General features: G+C 38.3%; 2 protein-coding genes across 2 annotated transcripts in view; both read left to right on the plus strand.

Moving 5' to 3' along the window:
- pde8b (phosphodiesterase 8B) overlaps positions 1-14617 on the plus strand; it is a 43481-nt gene extending 28864 nt beyond the window's left edge. The window contains exons 12-22 of the mRNA XM_057818582.1: positions 3248-3325; positions 3414-3490; positions 3559-3723; positions 4022-4067; positions 5137-5266; positions 5443-5641; positions 5779-5996; positions 6114-6252; positions 8838-9005; positions 9082-9211; positions 13448-14617. Of these exons, the coding sequence (XP_057674565.1) occupies positions 3248-3325; positions 3414-3490; positions 3559-3723; positions 4022-4067; positions 5137-5266; positions 5443-5641; positions 5779-5996; positions 6114-6252; positions 8838-9005; positions 9082-9211; positions 13448-13557 (1460 nt within the window). The 3' untranslated portion in view covers positions 13558-14617. The remainder of the gene's footprint in view (positions 1-3247; positions 3326-3413; positions 3491-3558; positions 3724-4021; positions 4068-5136; positions 5267-5442; positions 5642-5778; positions 5997-6113; positions 6253-8837; positions 9006-9081; positions 9212-13447) is intronic.
- Positions 14618-16578: 1961 nt separating this feature from the next.
- Positions 16579-18673, plus strand: part of LOC130905307 (lysine-specific demethylase 2B-like) — a 53668-nt gene continuing 51573 nt past the window's right edge. The window contains exon 1 of the mRNA XM_057818580.1: positions 16579-16756. Within this exon, the coding sequence (XP_057674563.1) occupies positions 16712-16756 (45 nt within the window). The 5' untranslated portion in view covers positions 16579-16711. The remainder of the gene's footprint in view (positions 16757-18673) is intronic.

An 18673-nucleotide genomic window follows, 5' to 3' on the forward strand; every position in this document is an offset into this window, starting at 1 on the left:
TCTATCTACTCGTATTTTAGAACTGTTTTAGCAGACATCCCAAGTTCCAAAAACTAATTTCAATGAGATGTTTTTCGACCATATCTAATACTTTCTTCCCCATCCCGCAACCAACCCCCACTGTGTCTTGTACATTCACTTAAGACTACGTGCTTTTACCAATTTTTCAATCCTGCTAAACAAAGCATGCTAAACTTCGCCAACCTCAACATGCCCTTTACAAATATTAACTGTGTACCCGTGTTGCACACATTTCACCTTGCCTTGGTGTCATCAGTCTTCACCCTAGTTAGACGGTAATATAGTTTAGTATATTCTGCTGTAAAGTGAGTTTTGTATATTGGTTTCTTACTGGAGGATTCAAACTCTGCCATCTTGTGAAATGCGATGACTGAGAGAGATAACTTCCGTATAGGTTAAAGATTAGCCTCACGGTATCAGGCATTCCACCCACGGGGAGAAACGCCTGATTCTCGTTAACAAACTTGAGAGGGCACAAGGGCATAGGTTTGGTCTCAACATTGGTAGGGACGATATAACAGCATAACCTCCATGTACACTTTTTGTTGGGGACAGGACATTAATAAAACCAGATTATTGAATGTGGGTCAGGGTTACATTTGTCACAAATATGAATGTAATTAATTGAGAGGCTAATGATCAATGCGAACTAAATCTGTATTCACTTATCCTAGCGTTCATGTGTATTGGTTCAGGTGTTACAACGTTCGCCTCAAAACTGCTAAAGAAACATTTTAAAGTGCAAGTTCGTTTATTAAAAAAACGGGGAGCTATCCAGGGATAGCTCCCTGTTTTTTTTGTTTTTTTTTTTTAATACAGGGACTGACAATCTGAAGCCACCGCGTTGCATTACCATAATGCACATAATGCAAACAATGATCCAAATGACGGACGGCTAGCTTGACTTCGTTGTTCCTTTTGGAGGCTGGCCTGACACCAGTAGTTTTGTAGGCTTGTCTGACCCCAGTAGTTTTGCAGGTTAGCAACTTCACACAGTTTAATGTTATGCTAACTCTGATGCAGGTCGGACTTTCAGTAGCAAAATTAGTGGTGTGTTTCCCAACTCCACAACATTGACGTCTTTTTACATTACTTAAAGTGGCTGCTGTTGGCCGCAAAACAATTCTAATATCCCTCCTCTTCGAAGGGGGCGGACGAGGCGACATGTTGTTGACATGAATCTGTCAGGGTTGTGTGAGTGTGAGTGTGCGTGTGCGTGTGGATCAAGTCATTAGCCAATCAAACTTGCATTTGAGGGGGAAACAAAGGACCGGCACATTTGGCAAGTGAAAAGGGATACATGTAAATCTGAACATAACGAAAATAATTCACTTCATAATAGTAGGATCTGTTCTATCCTGACAACATATTGGAAGACACTAAATTATATATTATATAATGCAAATAAGGTTGCTTAAAAGTTGTAGGGGACAATTTGAGCATCTGGAAAAGTTGGTAGTGTTATGTCCCTACCATCTCTATGCAAACCTACGCCCTTGATGGGGCGTCCGGTTTCTGAGCCTTCAGCCAGCCCCTCCTGAGCCCAGTGTTCTGTTTGCGGTCCATTTCCCTATTTACATCGTGAGGCTAGTTTTTTCGAGCAATACACATAGGTTGTCCGTGCTGGTGAGTGGAAAATCTTGGATGGAAAACGGAAATCTCGGGTGAAATTTTCATTGAAGTTCTCAAGGAAACTTTCAGGATCTGCAAAATCTCTCAATTTAAACCAATTCAACGTGTTTGCATACGCACCTTGATCGAGGGAAGAGATTTGTTAGCATCCCAACCAAAAGGTTATGGGAAATCACTGATCGCTATTCTCTTCGATCGTGTTGAGTCTACCGTTACTCATTTCCTTGATGTGTCTGGTTATGACATTATTAATGGCTACCTGAATCACCACCAAAAACTAAAGTGGTCACAATCGTGGCATCACTAGCTAACAGTAAAGTAACACGTGCACGCAGACCTGATCCAGAACTGTAGCTGGATTAGAGTGGGTGGCGAAAACCGCAAGGGGAAACGTGGTAACACTCCAGGCTAATGGAAGACAGTAAATCAAACCCGCTTATACACTGAAAGTTTATTGGCTAATTTTGCCGAATAAATCCATCAGCATGCTGTTTGTCAAGCAGTCGCCCTGAACACTTGCTCCGAACAGAAAAAACAGCACTCACTTTGAACAGAAACGCATACACGTTGTCCCTCGCATAGTCGCAAAATCTGGGATATTTTAACCGACTCGCAAGCATCAAGGAGCCACTATCAATATCAGGAAGTCTGCCGTAACTTTGGGGAAACTTGGGGTGTCTGGTTTTAGCCCATGTTTGTGTATTTGGCAGTAAAAAAAAATCACCCTTTTTAAACAGTTCAGAAAAGTCATTATATACCAGTGGTTCTTAGCCTTGCTAAAGGTACAGAATACCACAAGTTCTTCAAAATTGAATACTAAAGCAATTTCTTTCAAATTCAAAACCGATATAGCTAAGCTAGCAAGCTAATGTCTAAGTGAAATTCTGTTCAAATTTCAAATTTACTACAAATAGTTTTGCCTTTTGCGGTTGATTTTCACCTTGAAATCAAACTCATTTCATTTCACTCTTTTTCTGTTTTTGTTTGTTCTACATTATCATTTTACTGTCACATCCTTGCATCACGTACTATTTTCATGGCGTAAAATGTGACGCAACTGGTTTTTTGTTGTTGTTTTTTTTATAATTATTATTGTCTACGCAGTCCATGCTGCCTGTAGATTTGTTATACTTCCTTATACCAAGTGTGAGTCAACGTTCCACTGAGCAAACAAGTTTCATCTCCCAATAGGTAGAGGTCTAGCAGTTGAAATAAATGGAGTAAAGCTTGTAAATTGGGGGCAAACCAGCCCAAAACCTAGTCTAAAACGATACTTTGCCTTTAGTCAACATATGAAAATAGGGCACTAAGTGTCCTAACCTTCGCCGAACCCCTTAGATTTACTCACCGAACCCATGGGTTCGATGGAACCCAAGTTAAGAACCACTGGTATATACATTTATTTAAGCTGGACCACAAGCATTTTGGGCCTTCTATTCCTGGCCTCAGTTCACACAGACAGCACTTTGAAAACCACCAAAGTGCTAAAACTGAAATGACCCAAAATCATCATGTGTTAGTCACGTAATCATTTTAATACATTTTCATTAATTTTTTTGTTTGTTTTTATTGCCACCCGCCTTGTTATTTTAAGAGTGCCACTCTCTACTCCACCGCGACAGGAGGAAAGACTCGATGGATACGAGATCACTCAGCTCCCGCAGTAGCGACGGTGAGGACATTGCATGATATATTCATCAGGAATTCTTATTTTTCATCCCAAGATCTCTTAGACTAGTTTATCACTGTGCTTATTCCAGCTGCCAGTTTACAGAACCGCAGACACTCATCCGTCGCCAGGATTCATTCCATGACAATTGAGGCTCCCATCACCAAGGTTGCGGACCTCCTACTTTACTCTAGAAATGGGACCACTACTAAAACTAAGTATGTCCATCTAAACAGGTGATCAACATTATCAATGCTGCCCAGGAGAGCAGCCCGCTAACCGTGGCTGACGCTCTGGAGCGTGTGTTGGAGATTCTACGGACCACTGAGCTTTACTCGCCTCAGCTGGCGTCAAAGGATGACGACCCACACACCAACGACCTAGTCGGCGGGCTCATGAGCGTAAGAAACACATTTATTTGACACTTTGACACAAAGACTAATCATTCATTCTTAACCCTTTAAAGTCGCAAAATTGCGAGAAGCAACATTGCTGACTTTGGTAGGCCAGAGCTTCAAATATGGTGCCTTATGCAGTTGCTGCTATGCATCAAAAGATGGCAGACAAGCAAAGTGGTGGCGATATGCGGCGCTATATTTTGGGTTCTCGCTTGTTGAGGTCAGCAAATTTGCTCGTTGCAATTTTGCAACTTTGGCGCGTAAAGGGTAAACTTAGCAATTGTATCATTTCCTTTCACAGGATGGACTGCGGCGATTATCTGGCAACGAGTATGTTTTTTGCAAGAGTAAGTTCACTTTAAAAGACACAATAGTGAATTACAACTTAAAGTCTTAACTATTGTTTCACTGGATGTTGATGTCCCTTACACACACAAAAAAGCACATATAGTATATGAAAGGCTTCAATTAGTAGCGTTATTTTCCAATGGTTGTTTGTAGTTTTGTATTTGCTTTTAATTGTATTTCTTTTCATTATTTTTATGTATTCACTGGATCGGAGCTTTGCAAGGCAAAGGCCCATCCACTAAAATTTGTCAACTTTATTCTTTCTTATGATCATCTCATTTTCTGCGTTTTTTTTTTTTTTTTTTGGGGGGGCGCGCAACACAGCTCAAACCATTTGACCGACCAGCACCGTTCAGCTATGAACGCGACACGCGACACAGTGAATTTTTCGAATGCCCCCCCCAACATTTTCATGTATCTAGTCCTACTATTTTTGACCAAATCACATAATTTCGTCATAAAACATTCCAGGACTGTAAGGGGCATAAAAGTTATATACTGAATTAATTTCTAATAGGATGCCATTGACAGCCATGTATGTCAAAACTTCCCATTCATTTCAATGGCAGAAAAACTTGTGTGGTTGTGATTTTCAGCCTAAAACTTTCCATCACAGCCCATTGTCATTCAATTGGCACCCATGTAAGTCGACGCCATTGAAAGCCATGCAACAGGAAGTGTCCCCGAAATCCCCCAAATCAACAGTAAGAGACCTAGTATCAACAGGACGTTGATCATTGACATTCAACAGCCATGTACGTCCATGCCATTGACACCAATGTACATATACAAGTGACCCCAAAATGTCCCCAATATAGATATATTGATCAATAGATCTATCAATAGATCTTTAGCAACCACAGCAAATCTATCAACCAAAGCAAAACTGCCATTGCAAATTCTCCAGAAATTGCAGTTTTTTGTTAATTGTATTATTAGATAGGTTTGTCTTTGAAATTATTATTGTATCTTATTTTGGAAATTTTCATTATTTCTTAATTATTTATATCACCGTCAATATTTTGAAAGGGTCTTGATAAGGTGTTTTTTTTTTTTTTTTCCTCTCAGACATGAGCCAAAGTCAGCTGGCAATCCCAGTCACGCTGAGTGATGTGCCTCAATCCATCGCCGAAATGCTCAATGACGAGGAATGTTGGGAGTTCAACATCCTCGATTTAGAGGCAGCCACACACAAGAGGTAACGGAACATGTTGTGCTGTCAATTTTGGTAGAATTCAATTTCCACTTGCTGATAAACGTCACTTATCCTAAAAATATAACCATAACTTGGAGGGGGAAAATCATAAAAGTTGAAACTTCACTTTAGCATTGTATTAAAATTCTCAGCTAAGCATTTTGTTGGCTTCTTCAAAGACCGCTGACTTACCTGGGACTGAAGATCTTCACCAGTTTCGGTGTGTGCGACTTCCTCGACTGTTCCGAGGCGTCGTTGCGCTGCTGGCTGCAGCTTATGGAGGTCAGCTACCACTCGTCCAACTCCTACCACAACTCCACGCACGCCGCCGACGTACTGCACGCTACCGCCTACTTCTTACGCAAGGAGAGAGTAAAGGTTGGTCATGTGCTGGTTGATTCAGAAAACTTTAGAGGACTGAATGTTGTTTATAGAAAATACAAAGGGACAGAGCATTGATCCCTGAGGGACACCATAAGCTTAAAATGCACTCATGTGAAAAATGTTTTTTTCAGAGCAGTCTAGATCAGCTGGACGAAGTGGCGGCGTTGATCGCTGCCACCGTGCACGACGTGGACCACCCGGGCCGGACCAACTCCTTCTTGTGTAACGCCGGTAGCGAGCTGGCCGTCCTGTACAACGACACAGCGGTGCTGGAGAGCCACCATGCCGCCCTTGCCTTCCAGCTCACCGCACGTGATGGCAAAAGCAACATCTTTAAAAACATTGAGCGGTGCGTGACACTGCCGTTTTTATTCGCTAACCCATCATTTCCGATCATTGATATTTAGACCATATAGGTTAGATTGAAATACTTCCACAAATGCATATTTGCTACACACGTTGACAGGAACCAGTTCCGAACTTTGCGGCAGGCTATCATCGACATGGTGCTAGCCACGGAGATGACGCGACATTTTGAACACGTCAACAAGTTTGTCAACAGCGTCAACAAGCCCATGGCAGGCATCGAGGAGACCAACACTTGTGTGAGTGCGCAATTTATTAATTTTACAATGATGGATTTAGCCAGGAGGTTTTTCTTTTTTTAGTTTGGATTGATTTTCGACAACTCTATACTCACAACATTACAAAGTTATCATACAATGGCAACTTTTTAATGCGTACTATTAAAACTCATTTCAAGTAACATTCCGATGTTAGTCTCATCACATTATGTCTTTGCTCTTTTAATTATTTTTCTGGTCCTTTAGTCACTCTACAAAGACTTTTTTGTAACATGAAGAGTTTGTTTGGTTTAGGTTGGTGCTTGGTGCCACCCCCCCCTCCCCAAATGACAATATATATTTTAAAATATTGTCTATTTTATATATATTGTATTTTCACACCTTCAAGGGTGTACATCCACCATTGTTTATGGTTCACCTGAAATGAGTGAATAAAGGTTCCATGCCGTACATTATAGTCCCATTTAAAGTGCCTGTTTTTCCTCCGCGTCCTTTCATCGCTTTTTTGAAGCCTTACCTGAGTGCTTGGACCTTTTCATATTAAAAGTCTTTAATGTCCCTTTGAAAGCAACAGAAGTGAGACATTCATTTTTCAATCGTGCCTGCCGCTAACACAGTGAGATGATGTGCAACCCACTCCCCATTGACATGTCAGAAAATGATCTGGAAGCGTAGCATGAGAATTTTTTTCACCAAAAGAACTGTTCTATCTCAAAAGCAATTTGGTGCCCCCTCAACTAAATGACGCCCTAGGCAACCGCCTAGCTAGCCAATGCCCACGGCCGGCCATGGTAAAGTATCTTTTAGACTAATTTTTACTAGTTTTGCTCCGAAACAATTTTTGTCTCCCAATACCGATACCGTGTTGTATCGGTTGATACCAACCCTGTACCTATTCCACATTTTTGAAAATAATATACGAATCATTTTTCTTCTTTTAACACTAAATTAGCATTGTCTAACCAATGTCTGCCATTGATGGCACTAGACGTCCAATTCGTATGAAGTGGGAGAGCTGACAGAGAATGAACGAACGTTCATCAGCTCTAGTTGCCATAAATGTGGCCTGCGAACCAAAATGGTTGTGACATCCCTGAGTTAGGTGATTGATTATACACACAAAAAAAAATCATGATATGAAAGCCAATCCGGAACGAATTACTGTATTTATCGGACTATAAGTCGCACTTGCCAAAATATGCTCAACAGAGAGGAAAAAAAACACTTTTGGGGGAAATTTATTGGATAAAATCCAACACCAAGAACAGACATGTCATCTTGAAAGACAAATTAAAATAAAAATAGAAAAGAGAACAACAGGCTGAATAAGCGACGGTATGCTAACGTTACATGACGCATAAACAACAAACAGTATGTTAACATAACATACTGTAGCTATTAAGAGTTATTCAGATAACAATAGTGTAAAAAGCATGCTAACAAGTTTACCAAACCATCAGTGTCACTCTAAATCACTAAATGTGTTAATAATTTCACACATAATTCACTCCAGAGCAGAGGTTGCTCTAGACATTTTCGTTGTCTGTCATTTTGACTGACAGGGTCATAAAAATCCGGTCATAGTCTATTTTTACCCGTCACTTAAATTTTTAAAATGATAATGATGACATATTCAATAGTATTTAGTTTTCATTCATTTTTAATTAATATTGTAACGCTTGCTTGGCGGCGAAAAATTAGACACGGAAGTCGTGGTATTTTTCTCCCCTTTTTACTCTGCTTACCGCCAACAACTCCGCCCCCAAAGAAAAAGAGGCAACGATATAGACCCCAATCACCAACGTCACACAATGATCTTAATTGTGGTTGTCAGCCCAAAATCTTCTAAATATATATTAAATGCATCTTATCAGATATAAAATGACTACTACATAGTCTGTGGTGATCGTTTGGTCCCCAGATTTCTTGTCGAATTACAGCAGTCCATCTCGCTCTCATCTTCGGGTCTCTCAGAATACGGTAGAACTTCAAGTCTCTCCGTCTATCTTCTCTGTTACAGCAACCAACCACACACGCCTTCACCATTTTCATTGTTAATATTAACGAGCAGAAAAACACGCCGTAATAGGAGGCATGTACGTAGCAGTAATGTGTAAACATGACGAGCTGACACACAATATGGCGGCTCCAGTCAGGGGGGCGGAGTTGTGACGTCATGTGATTGGGGTCTATACACAGGCGGCAACCTTGTCCATCAATTGGATGACGCGCTGGCACACCGGGTGCACCAATAAGAACCTCGCGTTGATGTGTCAATCACGGTGCCGCCGCCAGACCCCGGTGACGCTACAATATTCTGACAGAAGAGCCAATGACGTCATGCATAAGAGAGACAATAGCTAATTAATATGCTAACTCGCCACCCTGTGGTCTGGGGTGTGAATTGCAACCTGTCAAAATGACGGACGGACTTCAGTTTTTTCCGTCACCGTTTTAAAAAACCGGTCAACGATGGAAAATAGTATAAATCGCACCCCCGGCCAAACTGTGAAAAAACACTGCGACTTATAGTCCGAAAAGTACGGTAACATTGTATCTTGAGGCACCACGATGGCAAAATTGTTTATTTTTTTATGTGTGTGCAGAGCATAAGCAGTGACTGTGAAGGTCAAGCAAACATGAGGAACTCTCCAGAGAACCGCCTGTTGATCAAGCGAATGCTGATCAAGTGCGCCGACGTGGCCAACCCGTGCAGGCCACTGGAGCTCTGCATCGAGTGGGCCGGGCGTATCTCTGAGGAGTACTTTGCTCAGGTGCGCTTCACAAGACCTCCACTCGGCGAAACGTCACGCTGTCGTCATGGCGATCTCGCTTCTTGTGCGCTTGCAGACAGATGAGGAGAAGAGGCTGGGGCTGCCTGTGGTGATGCCTGTGTTTGACCGCAACACCTGCAGCGTGCCCAAGTCGCAGCTCTCTTTCATAGACTACTTCATCACCGACATGTTTGACGCCTGGGACGGTAGGAATGATGCATATGAGAGGAGAAAAAAAAATTAAACAAAAAGTCAGGATATTAAGTGAAGAATAATTTAGTACCGTATTGGCCCGAATATAAAACTGTTTTTTTTGCATTGAAATATGACTGAAAAATTGGGGGTCGTCTTATATTCGCGGTCTAGACATTATACCCATTTACGACGCCAGATGGCGCCCGATATCATTGAAGCAATGTTCTGTCATGACAATTCTCAGCTACTCTCACATTTAACCAGTTTGCATTATTTTATTGCAATGTTTTCCTTATTCAGATTTGTTTCAAGACTACAGTTACAGTTAGACTTCCTCTTTGATGGTTAATGCAGTTATTGCAATTTTGTTGTTTTATCACAATAGATTGGTTTATTTACATTTCAAAAACCAGAAGCCATTCATTTACAAATGTGATTGCACTTTAGTTTACATATTTAAATGTTTAGATATCAAGATTTGAATGAGGCAAAATAACATGCTTTTTCTCTCAAATATATTGTTATAATCATTTGTTTCAGATGTACTGTAATTATTTTCTGTATAAAAATTAATTTGGTGTTCAAAATGTCTTTTTTCAAAATTGAGTCTTGAAAAAGAGGGGGTCGTCTTATAATCAGGGCAGTCTTATATTCGGGCCAATACGATAATATTACAAAGTTAGTTTTTTTTAAGGTACATTTATAATATTGAAAATATACAATACTACTCAGAAAATATTAATACTGAAGAGGTTTTTGTATTTCTGCAATTCAACTTAAAATGTGAATTTGAGATTAAATGAATGAATAAAATTCTAATCAATATATTTAAATAAATGTGTTGGTTTTTATCTTTGATGGTAACTTGCCAAAATTAAACAACTTTTACTTGATATTCAATTTTTTCAGGTAGTATTGGATATGTCACGATATTACTTGAACCAATGAAGGAATGGGGGAAAAAAAACGTGAAAAGTACATTAAAACATGCATTTTGTATCAAGAGTTTTACAAGAAAATGAAAAGTAGTTTGACAAGCAGAAAAAAAAATATTACGAGAATAAAACAACAAATAAAACATCAAATACAGTGTTTGTATAATTGTGTAGGTGTACATAAAAAGTCAGATTTTTCACACAAAAAATATCACAAGGAAAAAGAACAAGCAGTTTTTCAAACAATGCCACTTCAAAAATGTGTCTTTTTTTAACAAAATAATTTATGCTCATACCATGTAAAATTTTGCCTTTTATATATTACTGAATTTTTACTTTTTAATGAATTTTTTTTCATATAAGTGTAATCTAGAAATTAAACCCATTTTCTTGGGAGGATTTTGATATTTTTCAAATTGTGTAGCGTTATGAAAAAAACATTTTTGACAAGAGAATTGCTGTACTGCACAAGAATTAAGTCTAAATCATATACTTTTGTAATTGTGTAAAAAGAAATATCATTCATGAAAGCTTTTTAGTCTAAATGGACTAAAAAGCCATGTTAACGTCATGATGTTCACATTTTAATGTGATGAATTTCACACTTAATTTAGTAAGTCTGAATCAACAAAATGATCAAATTGCTTCATACTTTTTAAAAACTTGGCCTTTTTAACTTTATTTTCTTGCAGTAGCTATACTGTATTTAGCCAAATGTGGAAATGTGAAACTTCTGCCATTGTAATTTGAAATCTGATGTTTCAAGATGAAATTCATCGCTTCATAGCTGTTGAGTGCTTTTGATTCAATGATGGAAAAGAATTATTTTCACTCTCTATACGAGTAACATGTGGTATGGCAAGCCAGTGCTCACGGCATCTCGTTCCCACTCAAGATCAAATTTTATTCTCCCCGGGAGATGGCTTCTTCGGCTTGTTTACCGTCCAATGTCGCTCTGATGTCATGGAAAGATTCTTCATCTACGCTGAGGGGATGGAGACAAACCTCCCGGGGTTGTGAAAACCCGAGGAAGCCCGATTTATAGGATTTTTACGATGAGGGAGACGAGCAGAAACTCCCTGGCCGTACCATGGCGTAAAATGCCCATGTCATTTATTTTGCCATGACTTGTTTTGTTTTTTACAGCGCACCAGGGTAGATAAAAATGCATTTTTCATAGTTAATCTGTACTCACAGTTTAGTCATCTATGGGAACAGTTTAGTCATCTATGGGAACAGATGACTAAACTGTGGGTAGATCGTAATAATCTGTGGGTACAGATTACTAAACTGTGGGTACAGTTTAGTAATCTGTACCCACAGTTTAGCAAAGAACCGGAAACAGTAGTAACAAGTTTGGTTTTGAAGAGACTCCAAACGCCGATGGACCAAGAAAGCGGATGCACACAGGTTGTCCTTGATGAACAAAGTTGTTTTGAAAGGTAACCCATGTGCAGCTGCTTGCTGAGTCCATCAGCGTTTGAGAACTCCACAAAACCGCATAAATGAATATCGTTTCCGGGCCATTGCTAAACTGTGGTTCCAGATTACGCAACTCTACCCACAGTTTAGTAATCTGAGGGTAGTTTAGCAATACTGTATGTACCCACGGAATACTAAACTGTGGGTACATATTGCTAATCTGTAGGTACAGTTGAGTAATTTTTGGTTACATATTAGTAAACTGTGGGCAGTGGCGTTGCTATTGACTTTTGGGGCTCCAAGTAAGAAATCCCTGGTGCCCCCACCCCACGCGTACACAATATGTTTGGTAAACATTGTTTAAGGCAACATGAAAAGAGAAATAAAGTTTACAGAAAAATATATAAAACACTATAACAGAAAAACATTTATTGGTATAAATAAACGTCAAATAAAGTAAATTTACACACTTAAATTACAAATTTAAATTTCACTCTTCATGGATTAAAGTGTATGAAATGACAGCGTCAAGGGGGGGGTTGCTACCGCAGTGTCATTTCAAATGGCCAATTCTTGTCATTTCTTAGGAGTATAGTTTGGCAGCCCTTGGGGGCCCCTTTATTGGCTGGAGTCCCAAGCAACTGCTTGGTTTGCTTGTCCGCTAATCCGGCCTCTGACTGTGGGTACAGTTTAATCATTTGTACTCACTGTTTAGTAATCTATACCTACAGTCATAGACTTCATAATGATATTGACGGGACACGGGGTGTGGGGCCGATTAATAGTGGGCCTGCATTGTTGGCGTGGCCGTCAAACCTGACCGAGTGGAATCACAAAGACCTTTTTTTCATGAAAATCCTTGTGAATAAATGCTTAAATCCCTGAATTCTTTATAGATATGGACGTAAAACAGTCTCGATTCTTGGTTAAAAGCAACAACAACAAAAAAAATGTGCAGTTAGCATTTATTTTACGTAAATATGTCGAAGTTCGATGTTAGTCAATGTGGTGGCTGCCTTATGTAAACAGATCTTTTCCAGTGAAAATTCTTGTGAATAAATGCTTAAATCCATGAATTCTACATAGATATGGATGTAAAACAGTCTCTATTCTTGGTTAAAAGCAGAAAAAACATGCAGTTAGCATTTATTGTACGTAAATATGCCGAAGTACGATGCTAGTCTGGTAGTGAATGTGGCAGCCGCCATATGTATTTAGAGCTTCTTCCGTGAAAATTCTCGTGAATAAATGCTTAAATCCCTGAATTCTTTATAGATATGGACGTAAAACAGTCCCAATTCATGGTTAAAAGCAAAAAAAAAAAAAAAACGGGCAGTTAGCATTTATTTTATGTAAATATGTCGAAGAATGATGCTAGTCTGTTAGACAATGTGGCGGCAGCCTTACAACAAAAAGCTTTTTATGTTGAAAATTCTTGTGAAAAACGAAAAATATAATAATTACCTTGAACCCTTGAACAAATCACTCCTTAAATATTCCTTCCTGTTTGTATGCTGGACAGCGTTCGTACTTTTTCAACCTAAATCCGGCGTTGGATCGCTACATGTGTCGCTGTGACCGACTGCGAATAACTGAAGCGGATTGTGGGATGGCCCCTTACTTGATGGCGTGGTGCAGTGAAGGTCGAATCTGACCTGTCACTATCATTATGAAGCCAATGCTACAGTTTGGTAATCTGTGGGTACATATTACTAAACTGTGGGTTCAGATTAGCAATTTTTTTTTTTTTTTTTTAACCCTAGCAACTGAAGTATTACTTTTTTTAGTTTTTGTTTCTATTTATGGGGGGGTCAAATAATCCCAATGGTTTTCTTAACTATATTTCAAGCTATGACAACCAACGCTGACATCTTCCTGTCGTCTCTGCAGCATTTGCCAGCTTGCCAGGTTTGATGGAGAATCTGTCAGAGAACTACAAGTACTGGAAGACTCTGGACGACATGAAGTGCAAGAACCTGCGCCCTCCGCCGCCGTCTTGACTGCATACCACTCTCCACCGCGGTCGTTTCCCAGCAGATGATGGGAAGTCTTCAGCTCTAGCTCCCAAAAAAATTGACCCAAATGGAGGTGGTCCTCACCCGGCGACGACTACGCCCTTTCCTGACAGATTATTCTTCATATTTTGTATTTCTTTTTTAATACAGACATCCACCGTTGGTGTGATTAAAACATTAGAAACTGTTGAAAAGACAAAGAATGCTTCTAAAAGTTTGAATCTGAAAATGTGTGAGCATTGAAACACCAACACCTCAGCAGGTGCAACCATAATGGCCATATGAGTGACTAGGCGAGTTCTTGCATTGCTCACTAGCGTCGTCTAGTGTATATACAATGTTATTGCAGGGAAGACTGACTTACCGTAAATTGTGTTCAACTTCTTCATGTCATGTAAACTCAAATGAATGATTTATGGTAAAATTACACAACCATTTGATGACAGAGTGCCCAGTGAATGAAAGAGAAATGTATGTGAAAACGTGGGAAATGAAGGTAAGAGCTTTTGAACATGCTTGTTTAAGGGGGATTTAGATATTTTTACTTATTAAAAATAAGGTTGATTTGTTAAATATTGAAAAAGTACTCCTGATGGTGTAAGAAAACTTTGGAGTAGAGGCAGACATTTTCCTTATTAGCAACATGTTGGTAGTACAATTGTCACCAAGTGCAATAATAAAGCTTTTTTCTTTTTAATCTTAGCCTTTTTCTGCTGAGATTTAACTGGCTCCAAGTGATTTATTATTATTTTATACAACTATTAAAAAGAGTGTTAGCAAAGTGACATGCATTTTTACGATAGCCACGGGACTAACCTCAACTAATAGTGACATGCAACATCGACTTAAAATCTTGTTTTGTGTTTGTTATCAATTTCAACAAACAACAGTCTAGTATGAAAATGAATTCAGAACAAATGTGTAAAGTTGTGACAAAGATCTCTGAGTTTTTTTTTTACTCTCACGTGACTCCACTAAACTAATACTGTAGACCAGGGGTGCCCAAGTCCAGTCCTCGAGAGCCCCTATCCAGCTTGTTTTCCATGTCTCCCTCCTTGAATACACCTGAATCAAATGATCAGCTCATCAGCAAGCTCTGCAGGAGCCTGATAATGATCCTGATTATTTGAGTCAGGTGTGTTGGAGGGGGGAGAAATGGAAAACAAGCTGGATAGGACTTGGGCACCCCTGCTGTCGACCATCATTCAATCAATCAATTCCTTCCTTTTAAATGGATCTTTAATAGTCACAGACAACATTACAATAAAAATTCTAAATTAACAACAAAATTAAATTGACTTGATATTATAATTTCAATTCAAATGAATTTAAATATTTTTAAATTGGGCACATAAATTCAAGTGTTACCGCTTTCAAATTTCAGGAATGTTCAATTTAAGTAGTATATTGTTAGGCTTAATTTGTGAATCCAGGTTTATCATTAGAGTAAGGTAACATGATTTGTGGATCTGCCATAAGATTAAAAAATATTTTTTTAAATCATTTTTTAGAAAAGTAGTCAAAGAAGCCAAACAGTATTTTCTCTAAGTACATGTTAAAGGTTTGGTAATACGGCGACGAAGATATACAATGGGAATGGGACATACGACGTCATTGTTTGGATATGCCGCCAAACTATCTCCTTTACTATATATGCGATTGTTTATGATGGAATTCCTTCAGGTATCATTATGCTGTGCAGAAATGTAAACTTGCCATTACAAAGTTAAATTCCTCCAACTATACTAGACTCAAGTGTGGGGAAATTGTGTTTGCTACATAACAAAAATTCGAATAGATATGTTCGACCACTTTTTCAGAATCAACTTAGATCCACACTGTATGTTAAATCTTTTTGGAATCAATTTGTTGGGGATATCATTTGGTCTAAGGTATGGACTATCCCCAACATGTTCCTGTTGACTAATAAGGTCAAAGAAGTCTCTTTCAAAATTATTCATAGACACTATCCTGCAAACCACTACATGAAAAAATTCAAGCGGGACATTGGTACAAACTGTTCGTTCTGTGGAAATCATCCAGAGACAGTTTAGCATCTTTTCTTGGACCTGCTGTTTTTTCAATAAATTTTGGAGATTTTCATTGACAGGAATTTACATGTGGACTTCAAACTCAAATGGGAAAACGTCATTTGTTTGTTTGTATAAAACACTCAGGAATTAAAATGTTTTTATTATCAGTCTACTCATTTTGTTATCAACATTCTACTTCGACGAATGTGAATTTAGCAAGTTGTTACCATCTTTTCCTCACATTCATAATGAAACTGTATGCTACATAAATCTGTTAAAAAAGTCAAATAATCTGAAAGGGGAAAAAATAATATTTGTGAAAAACTAAAACTTTTTTGTGAATAATTGCTCACAGTACACGTCATTGTTTTTTTTTTTGTTTTTTTTTTATCTCTGATGGGCAGTGTTTGGAACTATGACTATTTTTGGTTTGTATTGTTTATTCTGTCTGTCATGTTGTTGTTAAATTAAAAAAAAAAAAAAAAAAAAATCTCCTTTACTCTTACACACGTTGGTTCAATTGGTGACATATGATTCAAGGTAGCTAATAGAAAAAGTGCTTACTTTCCACTTTAGCCAATGAGGAGGGTTTGCTTACTCTACCCCGGAAGTGCTGGCAGCGATGCTTAGAAAGCAGGTAGGTTTATTTTCACTGTTTGGCCTATTCTAATAATAATAATTAAATAAGCAATAACTTTGTGTCGTAGCAGTATTTCACATTTTAGATTGTTCTGCGAAATATTGTTGATTATCTAACCATATTTTGTTATCAGTATTGGACAATTTAAAATAATTTATTTATCTTATCCGCATTGTCTTAATTTATCAGTATTGTCAATATGCAATTTATTTTTCTTAGACTTTTTTTTTTTTAAATAATTATTTATTTGTTGTTTTTTTCTTTCTTTTGCAGGGAAAATTTAAAAAAAAAATTCTTGAAAGAAAAAAAGTGACGCTCTCCGCCAATGTTTTGGTTTCTCACGATGACGTAACACACAAAAACATGGTTCCCTTGTTTTGGACCTGTGAGGCGTGCTACATGCTACGCGAGGAGATGCTCTTTCGAGTCTAAAGCAAGTAGAAGAGACTTCTTCTTCAAGCAGGCGATGTCTCAGGCCGGGGAAAGGTGTGCCGAGTCCGGCCGCCGGCTGGTGGGTAACCGCGAGCCTTGGCGTCGTTTACCCGAGGAGAGGGAGAGGCTTCGAGCTAATTAGTTAGCCGAGCTAAGGATGCCCTGTGCACCGTGCTGTAGTAGTAGTAGTAGTAGTACTTGTTGTCGTAGTTGTATTAACACTTTCACGTCAAAGCACTGACAAATTTTTAAATATCATGTTTCATATTAACTACCACATGATGCAATAATGTAGGTTATGCCCAATAATTAAAGGGTTTCTTTTTTGTAATAACACGTCACTTAGTTGATTTCAAGTCCTAATTGAATAATAGACTAAAAAGAAGCACACTGAGCATACAAAGGAATAGTCCGAGCATACAAAGGAATATTTTCAATACTGATAAAAATAATCAGTCTAGAGCTCTGATAGGGTTTAGAGGTGTATATATTAAGTCAGATTTTTAGTGAAAAAAAAAAGAAAATAAGTTTAAAAGTCACAAAATTATAAGGTCCTGGTTTTGAGGAAAAAATTGAAATGTAATGCACCTATTTTGGAGGGATAAAAACATGCATGTTTCCAAGGGGGTGGGGGTGGGGGGGGGGGGGGGGGAGTATTCAATAAAGTCACATTAAAAAAAAAAAAAAAAAAAAACCTTACAGTTTTTCTAGAGCTAGTCATAATTGGGGAAAAAAAAAAAAAAAAAAAAGTACAGTTCAATAAATCCACAAAAAGTCTTTGAACAACAGCAGGGGTGTCACTAGGTTTTAAAAACAGGGGTGCTTAGCCCCCAGGAGTTACACAGGATGTAAGTGAACGTAGCGTAGAAACACAAAACTTCACAAACTACTAACAAGGACTGATAATTTATATATAAATATTAGAGGCGTGCGAAATTTCCGATTCTTAGATCATTCGCGATTCGGCTGTGGAAGGTTCGAGAACGATTAACAAACATCCAAATTCCGATTATTGAATTATACCAGGTAAAGCGTAAATAAAACAGTCAGCGCGGTCTATGGGACGCAATGAGGAACGGACTGAGAGTAAATATCATGTTCAACTCATGCCGCTATATAAAAAAAAAAAATAATAATACCTGACTGCGGCCGTTAGCTGCTACAAACAGCGCCCAGTTGCTAGTTGCTGCAAACATACGGCTATGGCAGATATAACATATATCTAGAACTAGAGGTGAGATAACAGACAGCGGCCGTGTTAGAACATGTACCAAGAACTAGATGCGAAATGACAGACTTTCCCGCGCTAGTAAACAGGCCCCATCTTAAAGCACTAGACTTATCTTGAAGGCTCTGTTGTAGCGAACCTAATTACTTTTTATCTAAAAAAAAAATTTTTTTTTAAAAACCTGAATCGGCAAAATCTTGACTCGAACCATCTTTAAATGATGAAACAATTTTAAAACTTTCACATGTTAAAAGTAGACAGAAGAGAAATCATGGAATAACGGGAGCAATTTTAACAACTTTAACGGTTGATTCACAACATTAAATTAATTGAATGTAGTTTAAAGCTGCTAATACAGAATGGGGACTTGAGTATTTTATTTACTCTTTTTAACTTGACACTAAAATAGTAGTTTGGTTTAGCCTGAGAGGATTTTTGAACAATTTTGGAACTAATATATGAAAAATTAAAAGCGGGGGTGGGGGGGTGTGCATCAATAATCGATTTATAATCAAATCGGAGCCTCTGAATCGTAATCGCAATCGAATCATTAGGTGCCCAAAGATTCCCACCTCTAATAAATATATATATATATATATATATATATATATATATATATACAGTGCTGCTCGAAAGTTTGTGAACCCCACAGCGATGGTCAGATTTTTTGTAAAAAAAACTAAAATAACCTTATTAAATGTTAAGTTATACCCAAATCCACAATACTGACATTCCAAATAATGGACTGAAACAAAAGAAATAGTTATA

The sequence above is a fragment of the Corythoichthys intestinalis genome, chromosome 17, assembly GCF_030265065.1.
Source record: "Corythoichthys intestinalis isolate RoL2023-P3 chromosome 17, ASM3026506v1, whole genome shotgun sequence".
NCBI classification, from domain to species: Eukaryota; Metazoa; Chordata; class Actinopteri; order Syngnathiformes; family Syngnathidae; genus Corythoichthys; species Corythoichthys intestinalis.